This window comes from Glycine max, chromosome 12, assembly GCF_000004515.6.
Source record: "Glycine max cultivar Williams 82 chromosome 12, Glycine_max_v4.0, whole genome shotgun sequence".
Classification (NCBI taxonomy): domain Eukaryota; kingdom Viridiplantae; phylum Streptophyta; class Magnoliopsida; order Fabales; family Fabaceae; genus Glycine; species Glycine max.
Window position 1 is genome coordinate 660,102 of NC_038248.2, and position 16,987 is coordinate 677,088.

Consider the following 16,987-nt stretch of genomic DNA (forward strand, 5'->3'; position numbering starts at 1 on the left):
TTTCTCACTTCCTTAATTCTAAAAACTATTTTTAAAAATAATTCCACACTACTCAACAATCAATGTTTATTAATTTTTAAAAATTGTTTCCAAAACAAGTGTCTTGAGAACTAAAAAATAAGCAGAAACAACTGAAAAATATTCTCATTTTTTTTACATTCTTATTCAATCTCCCTCAATTTCACATTCTGCTTTATCCCTTGCACCACCCTCTGTGAAACCTTGTTTAGTTACATTTTGAAAACTAATAACAGTTTTGAAAATAGAAATCAAACATCTTCACATCAAATTTTCCCCGTGCCTGATTATTTTTCCTTATAAGTAATCAAAAGGGAAATAGCTGACACTTCCAGGGGTTTGTTTTAAGCAGCTCATGTTTCATTAGCCGTCATGACCCATCTAAATCTTGATGTTATTCGTTAGCATAGGTGTGAGTGAGTCTCACCTTTACCATCCGAAAGCAACTCAGCGCCATGAATGGTGATATATGCTACAGTTTCCTTTATCTAAAATATTGGCAATAAAATCACCCAAAAAAATAAAATGGCAATGCATCACACAGAGAATTGTTACATTGTTAATCCAAATTTCTAGTTTACAAGATAACTGTACTCATCCATAATTGTAGAACAAACTCCCATTGAGATCTTTAAACAGAAACGTGTATACCTACAGAATTTATTCCTCCTTGCTTGATGGCCCCTGGTCAGTAAATAGAGAGGGCCCATGAAGAGGTATAACGGATTGGAGCCAAGCCATCTTCATGTGTTTATGCATTATTAGAATGAAATCTTCACTGACCTTCATCTAAGGTACCCACAAAGCATTTTTCCAATAAGAATTCAGCATTAACCCAAGCATGGTATTTATCTGATTCAAGAATTAAGGAAAAGGACGGAAGTAAACCTAACAAAATAGAAACTTGCATGTTGGGGAACAAATGAACATGTTAGGGCACCTACGCTGCAACTTGAATCATAGGCATATGGCATATGTATGAACTATGAACAAACAAATAGGAATAGCCAGCATAAAATAGGAATAACCAACATAGTCCCCTTTGCAAGTACTTAGAAACCTATTTAGAACTTACTTGAGAATGATATATACAAAACACTTAAGACCCCAATGTTGCTATGACATGTCATGCATAAAAATCCTGGTTTATTTTATATACTATCTCAATACCCAAATATCTTATAAATGGGATTCTAAGCATTTAGGAAATTAAGATCTCCACCTGTTCTTACCAAACACCTCTTAAGTAGGTAGATTTATTTCTAGGAAGAGAAGTTATGCAAGCTCCAAATCCAGATAATATAAACTCCGCGCATAACTTGAATTCCTCATATAGAACATAGCTAAGATATAAGAAAACGTGTTAGAAACCTATAAATTCATTATCAACCGTAACATCTCCCATGTTAGAAACATTTATCAAGGTTGACTAGCATGTTCAGAGCAATGAATACACAGAAAACTGTTCATAGAGAAATATCGATGTCTGAATGAGAGAAGAAAGTGAAATCTACCCAATGGTAGCATTAAATTAAAACAGACAGAAAATGAAGGATGCTCACAATCTTACTAAATCACAAAAGGGATACTGAATAAAGATGTGCAATCTTTTCCCACCGCCTTCATCAACATATCAACACCTGCCAGATTTTTTAATTTTGTAATATGATTTTTTTTAATATTAGCATTTTTCTTAAGAATTTTTAATTTTAACGAAACCAGTAATTGGAATTATAAAAGCTACTTGTGAACTTGTAGATTGAGTTGATAGCTGTACCTCCAGGGTGAAACTTCATGTATGGAGATATATTATAAACACGGCCTTTTAATACAGTCCACATTTGGCCCTCTGTCTGGTGTTTTCTAACTTCATCCATAGAAATAAGTCTCTTGTTTGACTGCCCTTTCAGACCTGGAACAAGACAGATAAGAATCTTATCATAAAATTGACACATTGCATCACCTCTCATTCTTAAAAGGAGTAACGCCAAACAAATAAATAACTAATTTATAAGTTTAAAAGCAGTGGCAACCAAAAATTTAATATAAATATAATATTTGCCAATGGCATCTTTTACAAGTTAAATGATAAAAACACCTAGGAATAGGATTGCAAGTAATAATCTCTTATAAATGCATATACATGTGGTCTGCTTGCTTTTAGTCCAACAACAGAGTTCAGTATAGTAAGGAATTACTGCCAGTGTTGCCAAGATCACTGGTTAAATTGTGAAATCCCACGATTTTTATGATCTCATGGCCTTCTCCCAAGCTGGATCATGCATGAAGTTGTTTCTCAGTGGGATTGGACAATTTTCCCGATCCTGCTAGTTGGGTTTTCTGGATCGGGTTGTACAACCCGGTTCACCCAAATGCATTTGTTTACCCATTTTTGCCCTAACTAAGAGATTCTTCATTTATTCTCAGACCTATTCTCATATATGAGCCACACTCAGCCCACCCCCATTCTCTCTCCCTCTTCGAACATCTCTCATTCTCATCTCTCTCAGTTCTAATTTCTGAATTGTGCTTGTGGCTGTGCTTCAGTGCTTGTGCACGTGACTGATCCTGAACATCTCTCCCTCTTGTCTATCTCAAGTCTCAACCCTCTCTACTGTTAGTGCTGTGCCTTGGTGATTCTTCCTATTTTAGTGGCTTGTTTGGTGATGCTCTATAAAGCACTGATGCTTTAGTTTGCTTCAAGTATCCGTATTTGATATGTGTCAGACCCCAATACTCTAGGTCTTGGATGTTTCACCGATACATATCAGTGAAGCTGCCTTCAACCAGGCCTTTAAAAGAAGAAGTTATGAAGCTTATATAATAGATATTACAAAGTAGAGAATTGGGACCGCAAGTGCACTAAAACTAACAGCAAATTTTATGAAGCTTATTTTCAAGTATCAACTATAAAAATCAACCACAAGCAAGTTTGGATAAGCTTATCCAGAAGCTCTTAATTCTTTAATATGTATTTCTCTTACAAAGCTCTAAGAAATTGGAAGAAATTTTGAAAAATGAACCAACAAAGATAATGATTGAAATTGCATAGTAAAAAAATTGAGTATGAGAACCTGCAAGGTCAGGATGTGTTTGGGTGAGCTTGAGCCAGTCCATTTGACTGTAGCCTTTCTCAAAAGGAACTTTGGCCCGAACCGTTGGCTTCTTAACGGAATTCTTCTGTGCCGGTGACTTTAGAGACGAAATGTTAGCCTGAGTTGGTACTAATTTTGTGGTGGATTCATTTGGCCGACTAGAAGCTGTGCTAGTTACAGTGAAAGACAAAGAACCAACGGTAGCCTCCTTCTGATTGGGTAAAGCATTATCCTGAGCAGTATTAGATGCATTTGAAGATTCTTCTTTAATGGAAATATCAGCTATATCTGAAGCAAGCTTGTTTGTTTCAACATCAACAGGTGCACTGACCTATATACACTCATGGTATCCAATTACATGCATCATCATTAACAAAATAAATATGAAGATAAAAACAAAATGGCATTTCATGCTTGCTAATGCTATGTTTACCTGACAAAATGTGAAATCATCATCAATGTCCATGGTAGAGTGTAGATATAAGATCGATTACGATTCAGCAGCAGCTGCAATTGAATTTCGTAATATAATATATGATCACAGGCAGAATCTAATTCTAGTTCTAGGCTCTAGCGAGGGATTTGTTATTACCTTCCCTCTTTCTCTCTTCTTCCTTCTACTCTCTGCCCTTGCGGATATGAAATTTCCTCAATAACCACACGAAATTAAAGCATCCATCGATTGATTCGATTTTCTGCAGAGAAGAGAAGAAATCGAATTGAAACAAACACCCATCCACCCACCCCTGAGAAAGTTGAATTACGGCTTTCACCTTACACCATGGGCCGGCTTCTGTGGGCCTATAACAAAAGCCCACGTAGGTAAAGTCTTAGAGCCCAACAAATAAAAGCCCACGATAGGCCTAATGAAGGAACATCTCATCGGAGATGGTGATGGCTGATGGGTGTGGGAGATGATTCAATTCAAGCTCTGCCCCCTATCCAATGTGTGTCCGCGGTATTTATGATGATATTGAATTATTGATAGAGATTAGAGAGTCATCTGTGTCTCTTCAAAGAAACAAGAGGGCCTGTGGACCAATTCAAACCTAGTTTCATCTCTACATATGTATGTATAATTGGAAAATGTTCCATGATGGAGTAATGTATTCAATAATATGTAGAGAGAGAATTAAAAAATATAGGTATAATAAATAGGAAAAAAAAATAAAAGACATTAGTGGAGTGTATAAAATTATGAGTGATATTACTATTGACTTAGTCATTTATGATTACATTGTCCGTACGTGCAATAGTCTCACTATTATTTTTTTATATATTAAATTCTTAATAATCTGATCTTACTCTTATAGATTTATTTAATTAACAATATTATTATGTATATTTATTTTATATGTTATATAGATAAATAAATAGACTAATATAAACCTAAACACAGTCTATTGAAATAAATAGGCTTATTTTAAATTCCAAGTCCAACCTTTCTACTAAAGAAGGCAGTGAAGCCATAAGTCCCACTCCTATTTAAGATCGGACATATTCAACTCCCTATTCAAGACCCATGTTGTTTTCATAATTTGTTTTTATCATGGTCTATTGGTGTTGGTGTCCAGCCAAAGCATTAAATAGAATGTTGAAATTAAAATATCTTCAACTCCCAACTGAATTAGCGTTTAAAATTTATTAGCAAAACTATTTGTACTTTATAAATAGAGGCCTTAAAAGACCTACGAGCATTCGCACATATCATAATTAGAGAGAGAAAGAGTGGGAGAAAGCCTTAGAGAGAATTTTTTTCAAAAAAGAAAAATAGTAAGTCAATTAGTGAGGATTTTATCTGTAAATTAAAATATACATTTGCTTAGGAAAAACATATGTTGAGAGAGATCAACCTTTGAATAGTATTTTATGAGATTAATCATTAACCTTTAACTAGTGATATTCTAGATAAAAAAAAAATACATCTTTAGTATATTGTTTTTGAGAAGAGAGAGATCCACCTGAGTGAAGTTGTATTTTCATTATTATTATTATGAAACTTTTATAGCATACAGATATATATCCAAAGTCCTAAGTGAGGTCCCGTGTTCTTCCTGCCTTATTATCAATATTTTTCTTAGTTTTCATCTCAATTACACAGAGATTTGTGCATGCTGGCATAATTTTCGAAACGACATTGCATATGCTTTCTTCATGATTCTGATGCAGTTTTGGTCTTTCTACCTTTACATCTTAGTTCCTTCTTAATTCTACGTACGTGAGGTGTTAGAAGACACAACAATGAATTTGGCAAAGGGTGTTGGCGGAAACATTGACAAATCCCAAGTTCTGTCCGCTGTTGAAAAGTATGCATATACCCTTTCTCATCATGGCATTTCTTTTTTCCTTTTTTCTTTCCTTTACTTCACACTATAGCTAGCTATATATATATATTATTCTTAACAGTGTATAACTTAGACTATTGTATTGCAACGACATGTTGGTTGCTGACTATTTCACTCTGGTATAGTGAAAGAGAATGGAAATTATATTCCCAAAATTGTTAGCTTATTTTTCGTAGGAGGACAACTGATAGTGTATTAAACTTATGATTCAGGTACGAGAAGTATCATGCTTCTTATGGAGGTCAGGAGGAGGAGAGGAAAGCTAATTATGTTGATATGGTGAGAGATATTTATACTCTCACTTCATTTAGCAACCAAATAATCGCTTGGACGAAATTGGGTGACGAAATGAATTCTTTTATTAACAAAGATGGTAACGTAAAAACTGAAAGAATAGTAACTTAAGAAAAATGAAGATTATTAATTTAAGTAAATAAACAAAAGAGTAAATTATATCTCTTTCTCTGCTAGATGCAAATACCTGCATTGCTCACATCTCTTATGTTATAATATATACATATCCTCCCTTGATATATTTGAGTATACGATACTTTACTTCATTTTTAATTTTCTATTAAAAGAATTATTACCTAAATATTCTTTACACTACCATACGTGAGAAATACAAGTGTTAAGGGTAAGGCCAATAAAAGTCCTAGCTTTAGGCCTTTGAGAAATAATTTTACTTATTAATAATATTTAAAGAAAATAATAATTATTTGTTGTTCTCTACACATTTTAATCTAAATATAATAGACTTTTTTATACATATATTAAATAAGTTAAGTGATTTAGTGGTTCTTGTGCATAGTGTTAAGGTATAGGATGTGAGTTTAAATCCCACCTTTAAGTACCCTTTTTTTAAAAAAAAATTAAACCTATATATATAACTTCATTTGTACGTATTCTCTTCCAATCAATTATGTTGTTGTCGTTTATAACATGAAATTTTTTTTTCTATTTTTTTCTCTTCATTTCTTCTATTATTAAGTTTTTGAGAAAATAAATGTTACTATCCATAAAGTGTGTATCATCTCTATTTGATTTATTTCTCCAAAAGCTCATAAAATAAAAGAAATGGACAAAAATGAAAATGAAGAAGATCTATTCTCATTTATGACATGTGATTCATGTAGTCGGGGATTATCATTTCTCCATCTTAACTGTTGCTAACTTGATTATTTATGAAAATATTTCAATATGTTTTTTAGGTTAATAAATTCTATGATCTTGCTACTAGCTTTTATGAGTATGGCTGGGGGCAATCTTTCCATTTTGCACCTAGGTATCCATTTGTTGTATTTTGTACTTCAAAATTCAAGAATTTGTTGTGAACTCAACCACTCATGTATATTGTTAATTTTCTTCTAACTCAGATGGAAAGGGGAATCTGTTCGAGAAGGCATTAAAAGACACGAGCACTTCATTGCTTTACAACTTTGCCTAAAGCCTGGACAAAAGGTTTTTATGCTCGACGGAGCAAATTGATATTTGTCATGCTATATGTTACTTATAATTCATGAGTTTTACCTATTTGTTTTTAGGTTTTGGATGTTGGATGTGGAATTGGGGGACCACTTAGAGAAATATCCCGATTCAGGTGAATGGACCATAATTATTCGTTTTTGTGGTATCTTTTTCCTTAGCCTTACTTACTTTTATGTACTAGTTCATAAAATTAGTTCATAAAATCATGTATATTTCTGAGATGTTCTTTTTGCTTAAATAAATATTCTATTTACACACTACAACATTTTTTTACTTTAGACCACAACAAAAAACCTTGCTCACATGTGAAAAGATCGTTTTCTAAAGTTTAAGCCACAGTTTTTCGTCTGCGCTCTAAGTAACTGTGGTATTTACTAATCACGGTTTTTTTACTTTCCACCACGATGTAGATAAAACTTCAGCCTCAAATAAAGAAAAAGACCACACATGTTAAGATGTTTCCATACTTTCAAGGTCATGGATTTTTCAATGTGGACAAATACTATAGCCACCAATACAGTGTTTCAAATGTACATTTTTCCCCTATTGAACTTTTTCTCGAGTTCGAAGGCAATTATATCCTATATACTATGTACAGTATTGTTTTATAATGACAAAAATGCACTTTTAGTCTTTTGTGTTTATATTTTGTTTATTTTTTATCTTTTAAAAAAATCAATTTAGTTTTATGTCTTTTATGGTCATTTCCAAACATTGATTTGTCGGTTATGGGTCACACTTTTGAATCTTATTTTTTATTAATTTGATATGTAAAACTTGTGTCATTAACTTTTCTTGCATAAATATTATAAAAGTAGCCCAACTAATATTGAAAAAAAGAAAGAAAAGAAAGGGTCATAACAAATGGTGAAAAATGAGTTTCACCAATAATAGAAAAAGAATTTGATATTAGATTTTTTAATTTTTGTTACTTATTAAATTCACTTTTATGTGATTTTTATCATATTTAAAATCTTTTTTGGTTTAAACATTAGTTAGGTTTTATAATTTTTATGTATGTGAATTTAATGAGACAAGTTTTATATTTTAAAATAGTAAAAAAAAAGTTAAAATTGTGTCTTCAAATAAGGCAAATAAACATTATTTTTGAAAAATTATTTTGACTTACTTTAAAAAAATAAAAAATTAAATTAAAATTTTTAAATGAAAAAATCAAAGTAAATATAATTAAAAACATAAAGAACTTAAAGTGCATTGTAACCTTTTATAATGATAGGAAAGGAATAGGAGAGAAATGAAGCATAGTTATGCTTCTAAATTAATACAATCAGATTTATTTCCTTTTCGTTGAAATTCGCGTACCTAACAAATAGTATACATTAACTACTCGGTAGTAGTACATAATACAGTGAACTTATACCGTGTTCTACATCATGGATCCAAATGAACTGTAACATTAATATTCCAATGATACCGACTACCAAGTATGGCATAGAATGTTTATTTTGCAATTTGTGCAGCTCAACATCAATAACAGGATTGAACAATAATGAGTATCAGATAACAAGAGCAAAGGTATGTGTTATGATTTTACAAGGCATATGGATCCAACAATTTGATCTTGTCAATAGTCTTATCATATATTCTTAAAATCCTAGTTCATGAATAAACTATACTAGTTTACCACATTTTATAGTTGAAAGTTTTTCTTTAAAAAAAAATTGATCGTCACTTATGAACTTTCATTGATTAATAGGAACTTAACCGTAATACTGGAGTGGACAAGACTTGCAATTTTGTCAAGGTCGACCTTCTGTAAATAAATTATTTTCCTTTTTTCCTAGGGAAGGAGACACATTTAATTATCTAACATATGTATTAGTCCAATTTTTGTAATATTGTTAGACTTTTATTTTTATGTTGCGTTGCTTTTATTTATTAATTTATCTATTTTAAGGGAGGGGTGCATTGGATATTTTGATAATGAAATGATCTGATTTAAGGTTATATGTAACAATGGCATGGTTATAATATTTAATAATGCAGGCTGACTTTATGAAGATGCCTTTCCCGGACAATAATTTTGATGCAGTATATGCAATTGAAGCCACCTGTCATGCACCAGATGTTGTATGTGACTATTTTTCGAACTTTAAATAATTTGTTTTAATTTTTTTCCTACAATCATATATATAAACCTTATGTAGTTGCACATGCACCTATAAATTGACAAATATTCTTGAACAAACATTAACGTCGTAATTCCTAACAGTATGAAATGCTTGTGTGAAAGTGTACGTGAATTTTCAAAATCTTGTCTTTAATTTAGATTATTTAAAACCTATATTTTTCTTTTCTAATGTTTAATTATGGATAGTATGCATGCTACAAAGAGATCTTTAGAGTGTTAAAGCCTGGCCAACTTTTTGCGGCATATGAATGGTGCATGACTGAAGCTTTCGATCCCAACAATGAAGAACACCAAAAGATAAAGGTATGCTAGACAGGTAGAAAGAATTTAGATTTTGACTTTATCTTTCTCTTTCCTTTGCCTCAACATGGTTTATAATTCTATAAAAATAATTCATTGGTACAGGAAGAAATTGAGGTTGGTGATGGACTTCCTGACATTAGATTGACCACAAAGTGTGTTGAAGCTCTAAAGCAAGCAGGTTTTGAGGTGAAGATCAAACTCTTATTGTTACTCTTCACTAATATTGTTCTTTGAATATTTAAAAGATAAAACAAACAACCTAATTGGCTAAGAGGGAATGTTCATTCCATTTGTGCATGCATGAAGGTAATCTGGGAGAAAGATCTTGCAGTTAATTCTCCAGTTCCTTGGTACTTTCATTTGGATGCAAGTCACTTCTCACTTAGTACCTTTCCTCTAACATCTATTGGACGATTTTTCACAAGAAGTCTGGTATTACTATTGAAACTTTGGTTAACGGTTATTTTAGTACTTTATTTATATTAAGGATTCATGGTTTTGTTTTATTACACGAAAAATATAATGATATTTTTTGTGGGTTGTGATGAATTGAAATGCTTGTAGATAAGGGCTTTAGAATTTGTTCGACTAGCTCCAAGGGGAAGTCTAAAAGTTCAAGAAATCTTACAAAGGGCAGCAGATGGACTACTTGAAGGTGGAAAGTAAGTTTTTGGTAATCCTTTATTGTCATGCTGAAATTTCTTTTAAAAAAAGTTAGAACTGGTAATAGAAGTATAAAGGAAAAATTGAAGTTGAAACTAGACTACTCTTAATTGTTAGGTAATATGTACAACCCTCATTCGTAGGGTAATATGTTCTTTACATAGTAGTACATATGAGCCCCAAACAAAATATTGATGAATTAAATGAGAGTAAGCTGTCAATGTTTTTGTGGAGGATAAGATTTTGAAACTTGACTTAGATATGTTGCCTTTTCAGGAAAGAGATTTTCACACCAATGTACTTCTTTTTGGCTCGAAAGCCTAATTTTGGTGGTCAATAAGGTGGTGCTGCAAATGAGTTATTGCAATTCAAGGAGAAAAGTTGTAAAATTTATTGCCTTCAATTAGCCTTTCCAATGTGACTTCAGTTGTTTTGAGTTTCTTTTTTTACATCTATAATTTTATATTACCAAGGCTTTATTGTACTTTTTATTCTTCATAGTTATTTTACCCCTCTTATTTGTTGGTTATTGGTGAATTTATTTGTGATTGAATTCTAATGGCGTTCAATCTTTTTTATTATAACTTAATCTTATAAAATATTTTTTTTATATGTAAAAATCTAAAACGATATTAAGAGATTTACCATAATTTAGGTATTTTGCCCAATCAAATGAGTTAGATTCATTTTGATTCTTATAAAAGTATCTTATTATCTTATAACTACTATTACTTAATTTAATACAAATACATGGAGTGGGATGATGATTCATGAAGAAGAATTTCACTACTTTCATCGAATAAATAAATAAAATAAAGACAAATTGTTATCTTTTCTTCACTAGGGATATTTTTTCAACTAATAGTTAGAAATCAATTCTTCTAAAGGCGTAAAAATTATCAAAATGAGTTTTGTTTCTATTAATAAAATCTTTTTCATACATATTATTAGGAATCTAACACTAAGATGCTTAAGAAACCTAGCTATATGCCAAATGTGTTGGACTTAGCTTGTTCGTAAGACAAATCCTTTTATACGAATATACATACATTTTTTGCGCATAAAAAGTTATATGTTATTTTGGCACACACATTTATAATTTTTTATATTAAATTCCCCATTCATTCTTTTTCATAAGACTCAAATAATTAATTCCTTAGGAATAAAAAATAAGTTAATTTAGTTAGCAATACTAAATTTGTCCTAAATATTTATGTTTTTCCAAAATTAATCTTACATTAACGAGGCATACTCTTATTATTTTTTAAATATTTTTTTAATTCTAATTCTTTTGATTTCTCTCATCATTAATATGTTTATTTCTTTAATTTTTATTATCTATGCATGTGAACGATCAAGGTAAAATTCCCAAAATACTCTTTATACAAAACAAAGTTGGACTCTCAAAATGTCATAAATACAATTATATTTCACTTACTATTTATTAAATTAAAAAAATAACTCAACTAAAAATATTTTAGTAAAAAAATATTATAAATTATTTTTTATAAAAAGAACCAGATCAAACTTCTAATTTAATTATGACAAGAAAGGTAAAAGGGAGTTTCATTCATAAGCAAATCAAAAGATGAACAACCTTTATGATAATATATGTTTAAATGAAGTAATTTTTTTGACAAGATTTAACAAAAATGGGAATATCCACCTTTAGTGCGTGCTTAGGTCCTTATGGAGTTTAGTTACTGCCTTAAGTGTGTGAATACTTTATACGAACATGAACATTATGGTTGGCAAAAAAAAATTAATGTACAAATATTTATATTATAGTTAATTAATTTTTTATATATACGACTTTTAAAGTAGATATAATAAAGGTTAAAAAAATATTATACATATGATGGTGTGAAAAAAATCCTTATAATGAATGTATTCTAATTGAATTCTTTAATAAATAAAGGAAGAAAAAATATTCTAAGATGTATAAGTATATTGGGATAAATGTTGATAAAATTGAGTTCGATTAAAATGATGTGATTTATGTTTAAATGTTTTATTATAAAATTTTGAATTCTAACACCAAAACTATTGAAACTTCCTTCAACTCATAATCAATTTTAAATTTCCCCGTGAAAGATATAACTATAATCAAATATGTATTTAAAATTAATTTTCTAAGGTCAAATCAAATATGCATGCGTCATGCGTGTGTCCGTCCACATAACATAATGGCAAGACACGTAAAATGTGTATTTAAATTCAGCTGATTTGTTACCTTGGATTGTGGATTGTCTTCACTCTGCAGTCTGGCATTACAATGCAACGGCTTTCGTTTAATATGTATATCTGTCGTTAAACGTTTTTTTGTTTTTCAGTTGAATTGATTTATTATTTATTATGGTTAAGACCGTCTATATAGAAGAAGAAAAAAAGTCAGAAAGGATCATAATCACTACCTCGTACGTGCTTTCTCTCTCTTCTTCTTCAGCTCTGAAAAGATTCCCGTTTCCTTCTGTTGGGTTCTCTGACACCCTTCTTTCCATGTAAGATTTGTCCCACGTTTTCATTGCCCCGTTGCATTTGCTTTAATATTCGATGGTTCTGATGCAGTTTCGGTTTTCATGTGTTTGCATCTTATAGCAAGTTCCTTGTGAGAGGTGCCGGAAGCTGTCACAATGAATTTGGCATCAGGTGTTGGTGGAAAGATTGAAAAATCTCAAATTTTGTCCGCAGTTGAGAAGTATACATGATATATTATCCCTTCTTCTTTTTCCTTCCTATTATACATTACTATTTATAATACATTGTTGCAATATTCGAGGGAACATATATATGTATGTATATGTTTTTGTACTAGATCTGATTTTTAGTTATCATGGCTGATAAAACCAAATGGAATGAACTTATGGATCAGGTATGAGAAGTATCATGTTTGTCATGGAGGCCAAGAGGAAGAGAGAAAAGCTAATTACACTGATATGGTGAGAGATATTAATATTTATTTTATTCTTCTATTCTTAGTTATTCTCTATCAATCACTTGTGGCGTTGTTTATATACAATAATTGTGATTGGTGAAGTTGTCTTGTTGTTCTATGTTAATTCTTGCCAACTTGATTATCTACAAAAAGAGTATCATAGGATCTCCATATGTTTTTCAGGTTAATAAATACTATGATCTTTCTACTAGCTTTTATGAGTTTGGCTGGGGGCAATCTTTCCATTTTGCCCACAGGTTTGTTGCTCTCCACACTTAAAAATTCTTAGTGTAAGCAACCATTTATGTCTTCTGTTACTTTTCTTCTCATTCAGATGGAAAGGGGAATCTCTTCAAGAAAGCATTAAAAGACATGAGCACTTCCTTGCTTTACAACTTGGCCTAAAGCCTGGACAAAAGGTTCTCACCTTGAATAAAGCATACTCATATTTGTTTTACTATATATTAATTAAACTGATACTGTTTGTTTTTAGGTCCTGGATGTTGGATGTGGAATTGGGGGGCCACTAAGAGAAATTTCTCGATTCAGGTAAATGGAACTTCCTTTATGAGGCATCTTTTCCCTTTGCTTTCCGTGCTTTTCCTGTACTAGCTTATAAAAACTATCAAGTATATTCGTGTAATGTTCTTTTGCATGGATAAAGAGATATCCTATTTCAAAATATTAGGGTATGTTTGGTTTGTATTTTTATTTTATGTTTTTATTTTTTGAAAATTATTTTTATTTTTAAAAGATTATAATTTAAAAATATGGTTGGTTTCATTTCTTATTGTCTGCTTTCAAGAAATAAAAATTTTGAAAAATGCATTTTTAAAAGGAAATGTATTTTTAGATTTATTTAAAATTACTTTGTCACCACATTTTCATTTTAACCAAATTGAGGTTCCGGATTTCAACTGAAAACGAGATTTTATTATTTTCCGTTTTTGGTTTGTTTGGAAAAATATTTTCATTGAAAATGAAAATAAAAATTCAACCAAACATATTTTCATCACCATTTTCTATTTTCAGTGAATATAAAAACAGAAAACAACCAAACACTCCCTTATATTTCCATAAATTCTGTTCTTTGTAATTCTCAATCTCAATTGAACTTGGTTGTACTTGTGCAGCTCAACATCAGTTACAGGATTGAACAACAATGAGTATCAGATAACAAGAGGAGAGGTATGTTATGAATATGCAATTTGTACAACATGTTGACACAGCAATTTGACCATGTCAATCATCTTAAATTCTTAAAATACTTGTTGCTGAATAAATTCTGAGTTTACCACATTTTATTGTTGAAAATGGGTAGTTAATACTAAAAAAACAATTTGATCTCTTATGAGCTTTAATTAATTAACAGGCGCTCAATCGCATTGCTGGAGTGGACAAGACTTGCAACTTTGTCAAGGTTGATCTTCTTTAAATAATTCACCCCATGTTGCATTGGATTTATTTATTTATTTTGATGAAAAAGTTTAGGGGGTTGCATTGGATATTTTGATGATGAAATTATATAATTTAAGGTTAAAGCTAACAATGCATGATTATCATATTTGATAATGCAGGCTGACTTCATGAAAATGCCATTCCAAGACAATAGTTTTGACGCAGTGTATGCAATTGAAGCCACCTGTCATGCACCAGATGCTGTATGTGACCATTTTTTCATACTTTAATTCACCTTTCATCAATCCTTTTTTTCCTACAATACAACCGCATATCAACTTTTTGTAGTTGCGGATGCACCCATAAATTGACCAGAGTTTCTTAACCAAATTTCAATGTGGTCATGCTTAACTGCATGAAGAGCGTGTGCGAAACTGTGATTTTACAAAATTCTGTCTTTAATTTGGATTATCTGAAACTTGTATTTGTCTTTCTTGATACTGAATTGCGGATAGTATGGATGCTACAAAGAGATCTTTAGAGTGTTGAAGCCTGGCCAATATTTTGCTGCATATGAATGGTGCATGACTGATGCTTTCGATCCCAACAACGAAGAGCACCAAAGGATAAAGGTATGACGGAGAGGTAGAAATAATTTAGATTTTGACTTAATATCTGTACTTTTTCCCTTGCCTCAACATGTGTTTGTAATTCTATAGAAATAATTTATGGGTATAGGCAGAAATTGAGATTGGTGATGGACTCCCTGACATTAGATTGACCACAAAGTGTGCTGAAGCTCTAAAGCAAGCAGGTTTTGAGGTAAACATCGATATCTTATTAATATTCTTCACTAATATTGTTCTATGAATATTTTTAACATATGACCCAAACAACCTAATTGGCTAAGGGAAGATTCATTTCTTTTGTGCATAAAGCTAATCTGGGAGAAAGATCTTGCGATTGAGTCTCCCGTTCCTTGGTACTTTCCTCTGGATACAAGTCGTTTCTCACTTACTAGCTTTCGTCTAACTGCTGTTGGACGATTTTTCACAAGAAGCTTGGTATTTCTACTAAAACTTAAATTGCTAACAGTTAATTCACTTTATTTATATTAAGAATTCATGTGTTGTTTCATGACTGAAAATATTGATATTATTTGTGGGTTGTGAATTGGAATGTTTATAGGTCAAGGGTCTAGAATATGTTGGATTTGCTCCAAAGGGAAGTCTAAGGGTTCAAGAATTCCTAGAAAAGGCTGCAGATGGACTAGTTGAAGGAGGAAAGTAAGTTTTCCATTAATCCTCCAATGTCATTTTAAAACTACATTCAAGTGGAGTTAGAATTGGTAATAGAAGTATAAATGAAAAAAAATGATGTTGAAATTTCACTACTTTCAAGTGTTATTGAAGAATTAATGAGACTAGCTTGTGAATTTTTCTGGATCACATGATTATCAAACTTGACCTGCATATGTTGCATTTTCAGGAAAGAGATTTTCACACCAATGTATTTCTTTTTGGCTCGGAAGCCTGAATCAAGTGACTACTAAGGTGGTGTAGCAAGTTGCTACTGTATTGAGGAGTTATTGGGATTCAAGGACGGGAGCTTGTAAAATTTATATTGTCTTTGGCCTTGCCAAAGTGAGTCCTGCTGATTTGAGTTTCTTTTCTACATTTACATTACCAAGACCTCAGTTTGCATCTTGTTATTTTCCAAAGAAAATTTAGCCTCCTGTTTCATTGCATATCATTGAATTTCTTATTTAATTAGGAAGTAATTTTATGTTTACATGATTAGTAAAAAAATTAATTTAAAATTCAGATTGGTACAAGAGTAATAATACATTACAGTTTATAAATTTATATTTAACAATGGATCAGACATTTAAAATATGGGAACAAATTCAATTAAAAAATAATAGCAGTACATAAACAAGGGTCGCAAATTAGACACTCTTAGCAATTCATAGAATAAAAAATTGTAAAAATGACTAAATAGCAGTATCGATCAAAATTAGCAAAGACAAACCAAAATAGTTGGCTATATATATTATGAGAAAGACATTGTGTTAACAATAACATCAAAAGCTGCTGCCTGCTGCCAATCATATGTACATGAGTTTTTAGCTCTGAAATGACCAAGTCTGCTATTGTTGTTGTGGAGCAAAAGGCAAGTAGTGCTGGATCTGCATGCCAGTAACAAAGTTAATTAGAAGACATTTGATGTAGGGTGACTGTAAATTCAATGCTTTTATGCAAACATCCAATAAAAATTCATCTTATTGTCGCTAGTACCTGTCTATCTGCATTTTTTTGGCTAAATATTAAATTTAACATTATCATAGTATCTTTTATTACACATTGACATATCTGTTAATTTTATTTTATTAATATATTTTTTCTCAATATATATCTATATTACAAGGTACAATAAATATTATGAGACGAGTTAGAATATATCCCACCGGTCAATTTTTTCATTCTCACTAAAGTCCTCAGCATATCTGGGAAATAAGTGATTACGTTGATGATATAAGAAATATTTTTATACATAAAGCTTTTGAGTGAGTAGATTTTTTTGTTTTTTT

At 31.1% G+C, this 16,987-nt stretch overlaps 3 protein-coding genes across 8 annotated transcripts; 2 read left to right on the forward strand and 1 right to left on the reverse strand.

The window, feature by feature from the left end:
* Positions 1–539: 539 nt before the first annotated feature.
* LOC100806129 (cytochrome b5 domain-containing protein RLF) lies at positions 540–4,225 on the reverse strand. 5 transcript variants are annotated; one of them, XM_003539784.5, is made up of 6 exons: positions 3,706–4,153; positions 3,547–3,620; positions 3,093–3,444; positions 1,796–1,930; positions 1,608–1,658; positions 540–870 (listed from the first exon to the last, which is right to left on the reverse strand). In XM_003539784.5, exons 2-6 carry the CDS (start codon positions 3,577–3,579, stop codon positions 794–796), a joined length of 648 nt encoding a protein of 215 aa, XP_003539832.1. In that variant the 5' UTR covers positions 3,580–3,620; positions 3,706–4,153; the 3' UTR covers positions 540–793. The 5 variants fall into 5 exon arrangements, with proteins under 5 accessions (XP_003539832.1, XP_006591989.1, XP_006591987.1 ...); XM_006591926.4 differs by having other exon boundaries at positions 3,093–3,324; positions 3,706–4,098; XM_006591924.4 differs by having other exon boundaries at positions 3,093–3,345; positions 3,706–4,098.
* Positions 4,226–4,809: 584 nt separating this feature from the next.
* Positions 4,810–10,548, forward strand: LOC100817534 (cycloartenol-C-24-methyltransferase). 2 transcript variants are annotated; one of them, XM_003540541.5, is made up of 14 exons: positions 4,810–4,886; positions 5,311–5,419; positions 5,671–5,737; positions 6,670–6,743; positions 6,835–6,919; positions 7,003–7,058; positions 8,428–8,482; positions 8,664–8,711; positions 8,954–9,037; positions 9,285–9,401; positions 9,504–9,587; positions 9,708–9,833; positions 9,966–10,063; positions 10,341–10,548. In XM_003540541.5, the coding sequence occupies exons 2-14, from the start codon at positions 5,355–5,357 to the stop codon at positions 10,402–10,404; spliced, it is 1,023 nt and encodes a 340-aa protein (XP_003540589.1). In that variant the 5' UTR covers positions 4,810–4,886; positions 5,311–5,354; the 3' UTR covers positions 10,405–10,548. The 2 variants fall into 2 exon arrangements, with proteins under 2 accessions (XP_003540589.1, XP_006591990.1); XM_006591927.4 differs by lacking the exon at positions 8,664–8,711 and having other exon boundaries at positions 4,814–4,886.
* A 237-nt stretch (positions 10,549–10,785) lies between these two features.
* On the forward strand, positions 10,786–16,144 carry LOC100818061 (cycloartenol-C-24-methyltransferase). The gene is made up of 14 exons (XM_003540542.5): positions 10,786–12,565; positions 12,663–12,762; positions 12,937–13,003; positions 13,183–13,256; positions 13,334–13,418; positions 13,493–13,548; positions 14,133–14,187; positions 14,372–14,419; positions 14,577–14,660; positions 14,913–15,029; positions 15,136–15,219; positions 15,336–15,461; positions 15,586–15,683; positions 15,886–16,144. Exons 2-14 carry the CDS (start codon positions 12,698–12,700, stop codon positions 15,947–15,949), a joined length of 1,023 nt encoding a protein of 340 aa, XP_003540590.1. The 5' UTR covers positions 10,786–12,565; positions 12,663–12,697; the 3' UTR covers positions 15,950–16,144.
* Positions 16,145–16,987: the final 843 nt, after the last annotated feature.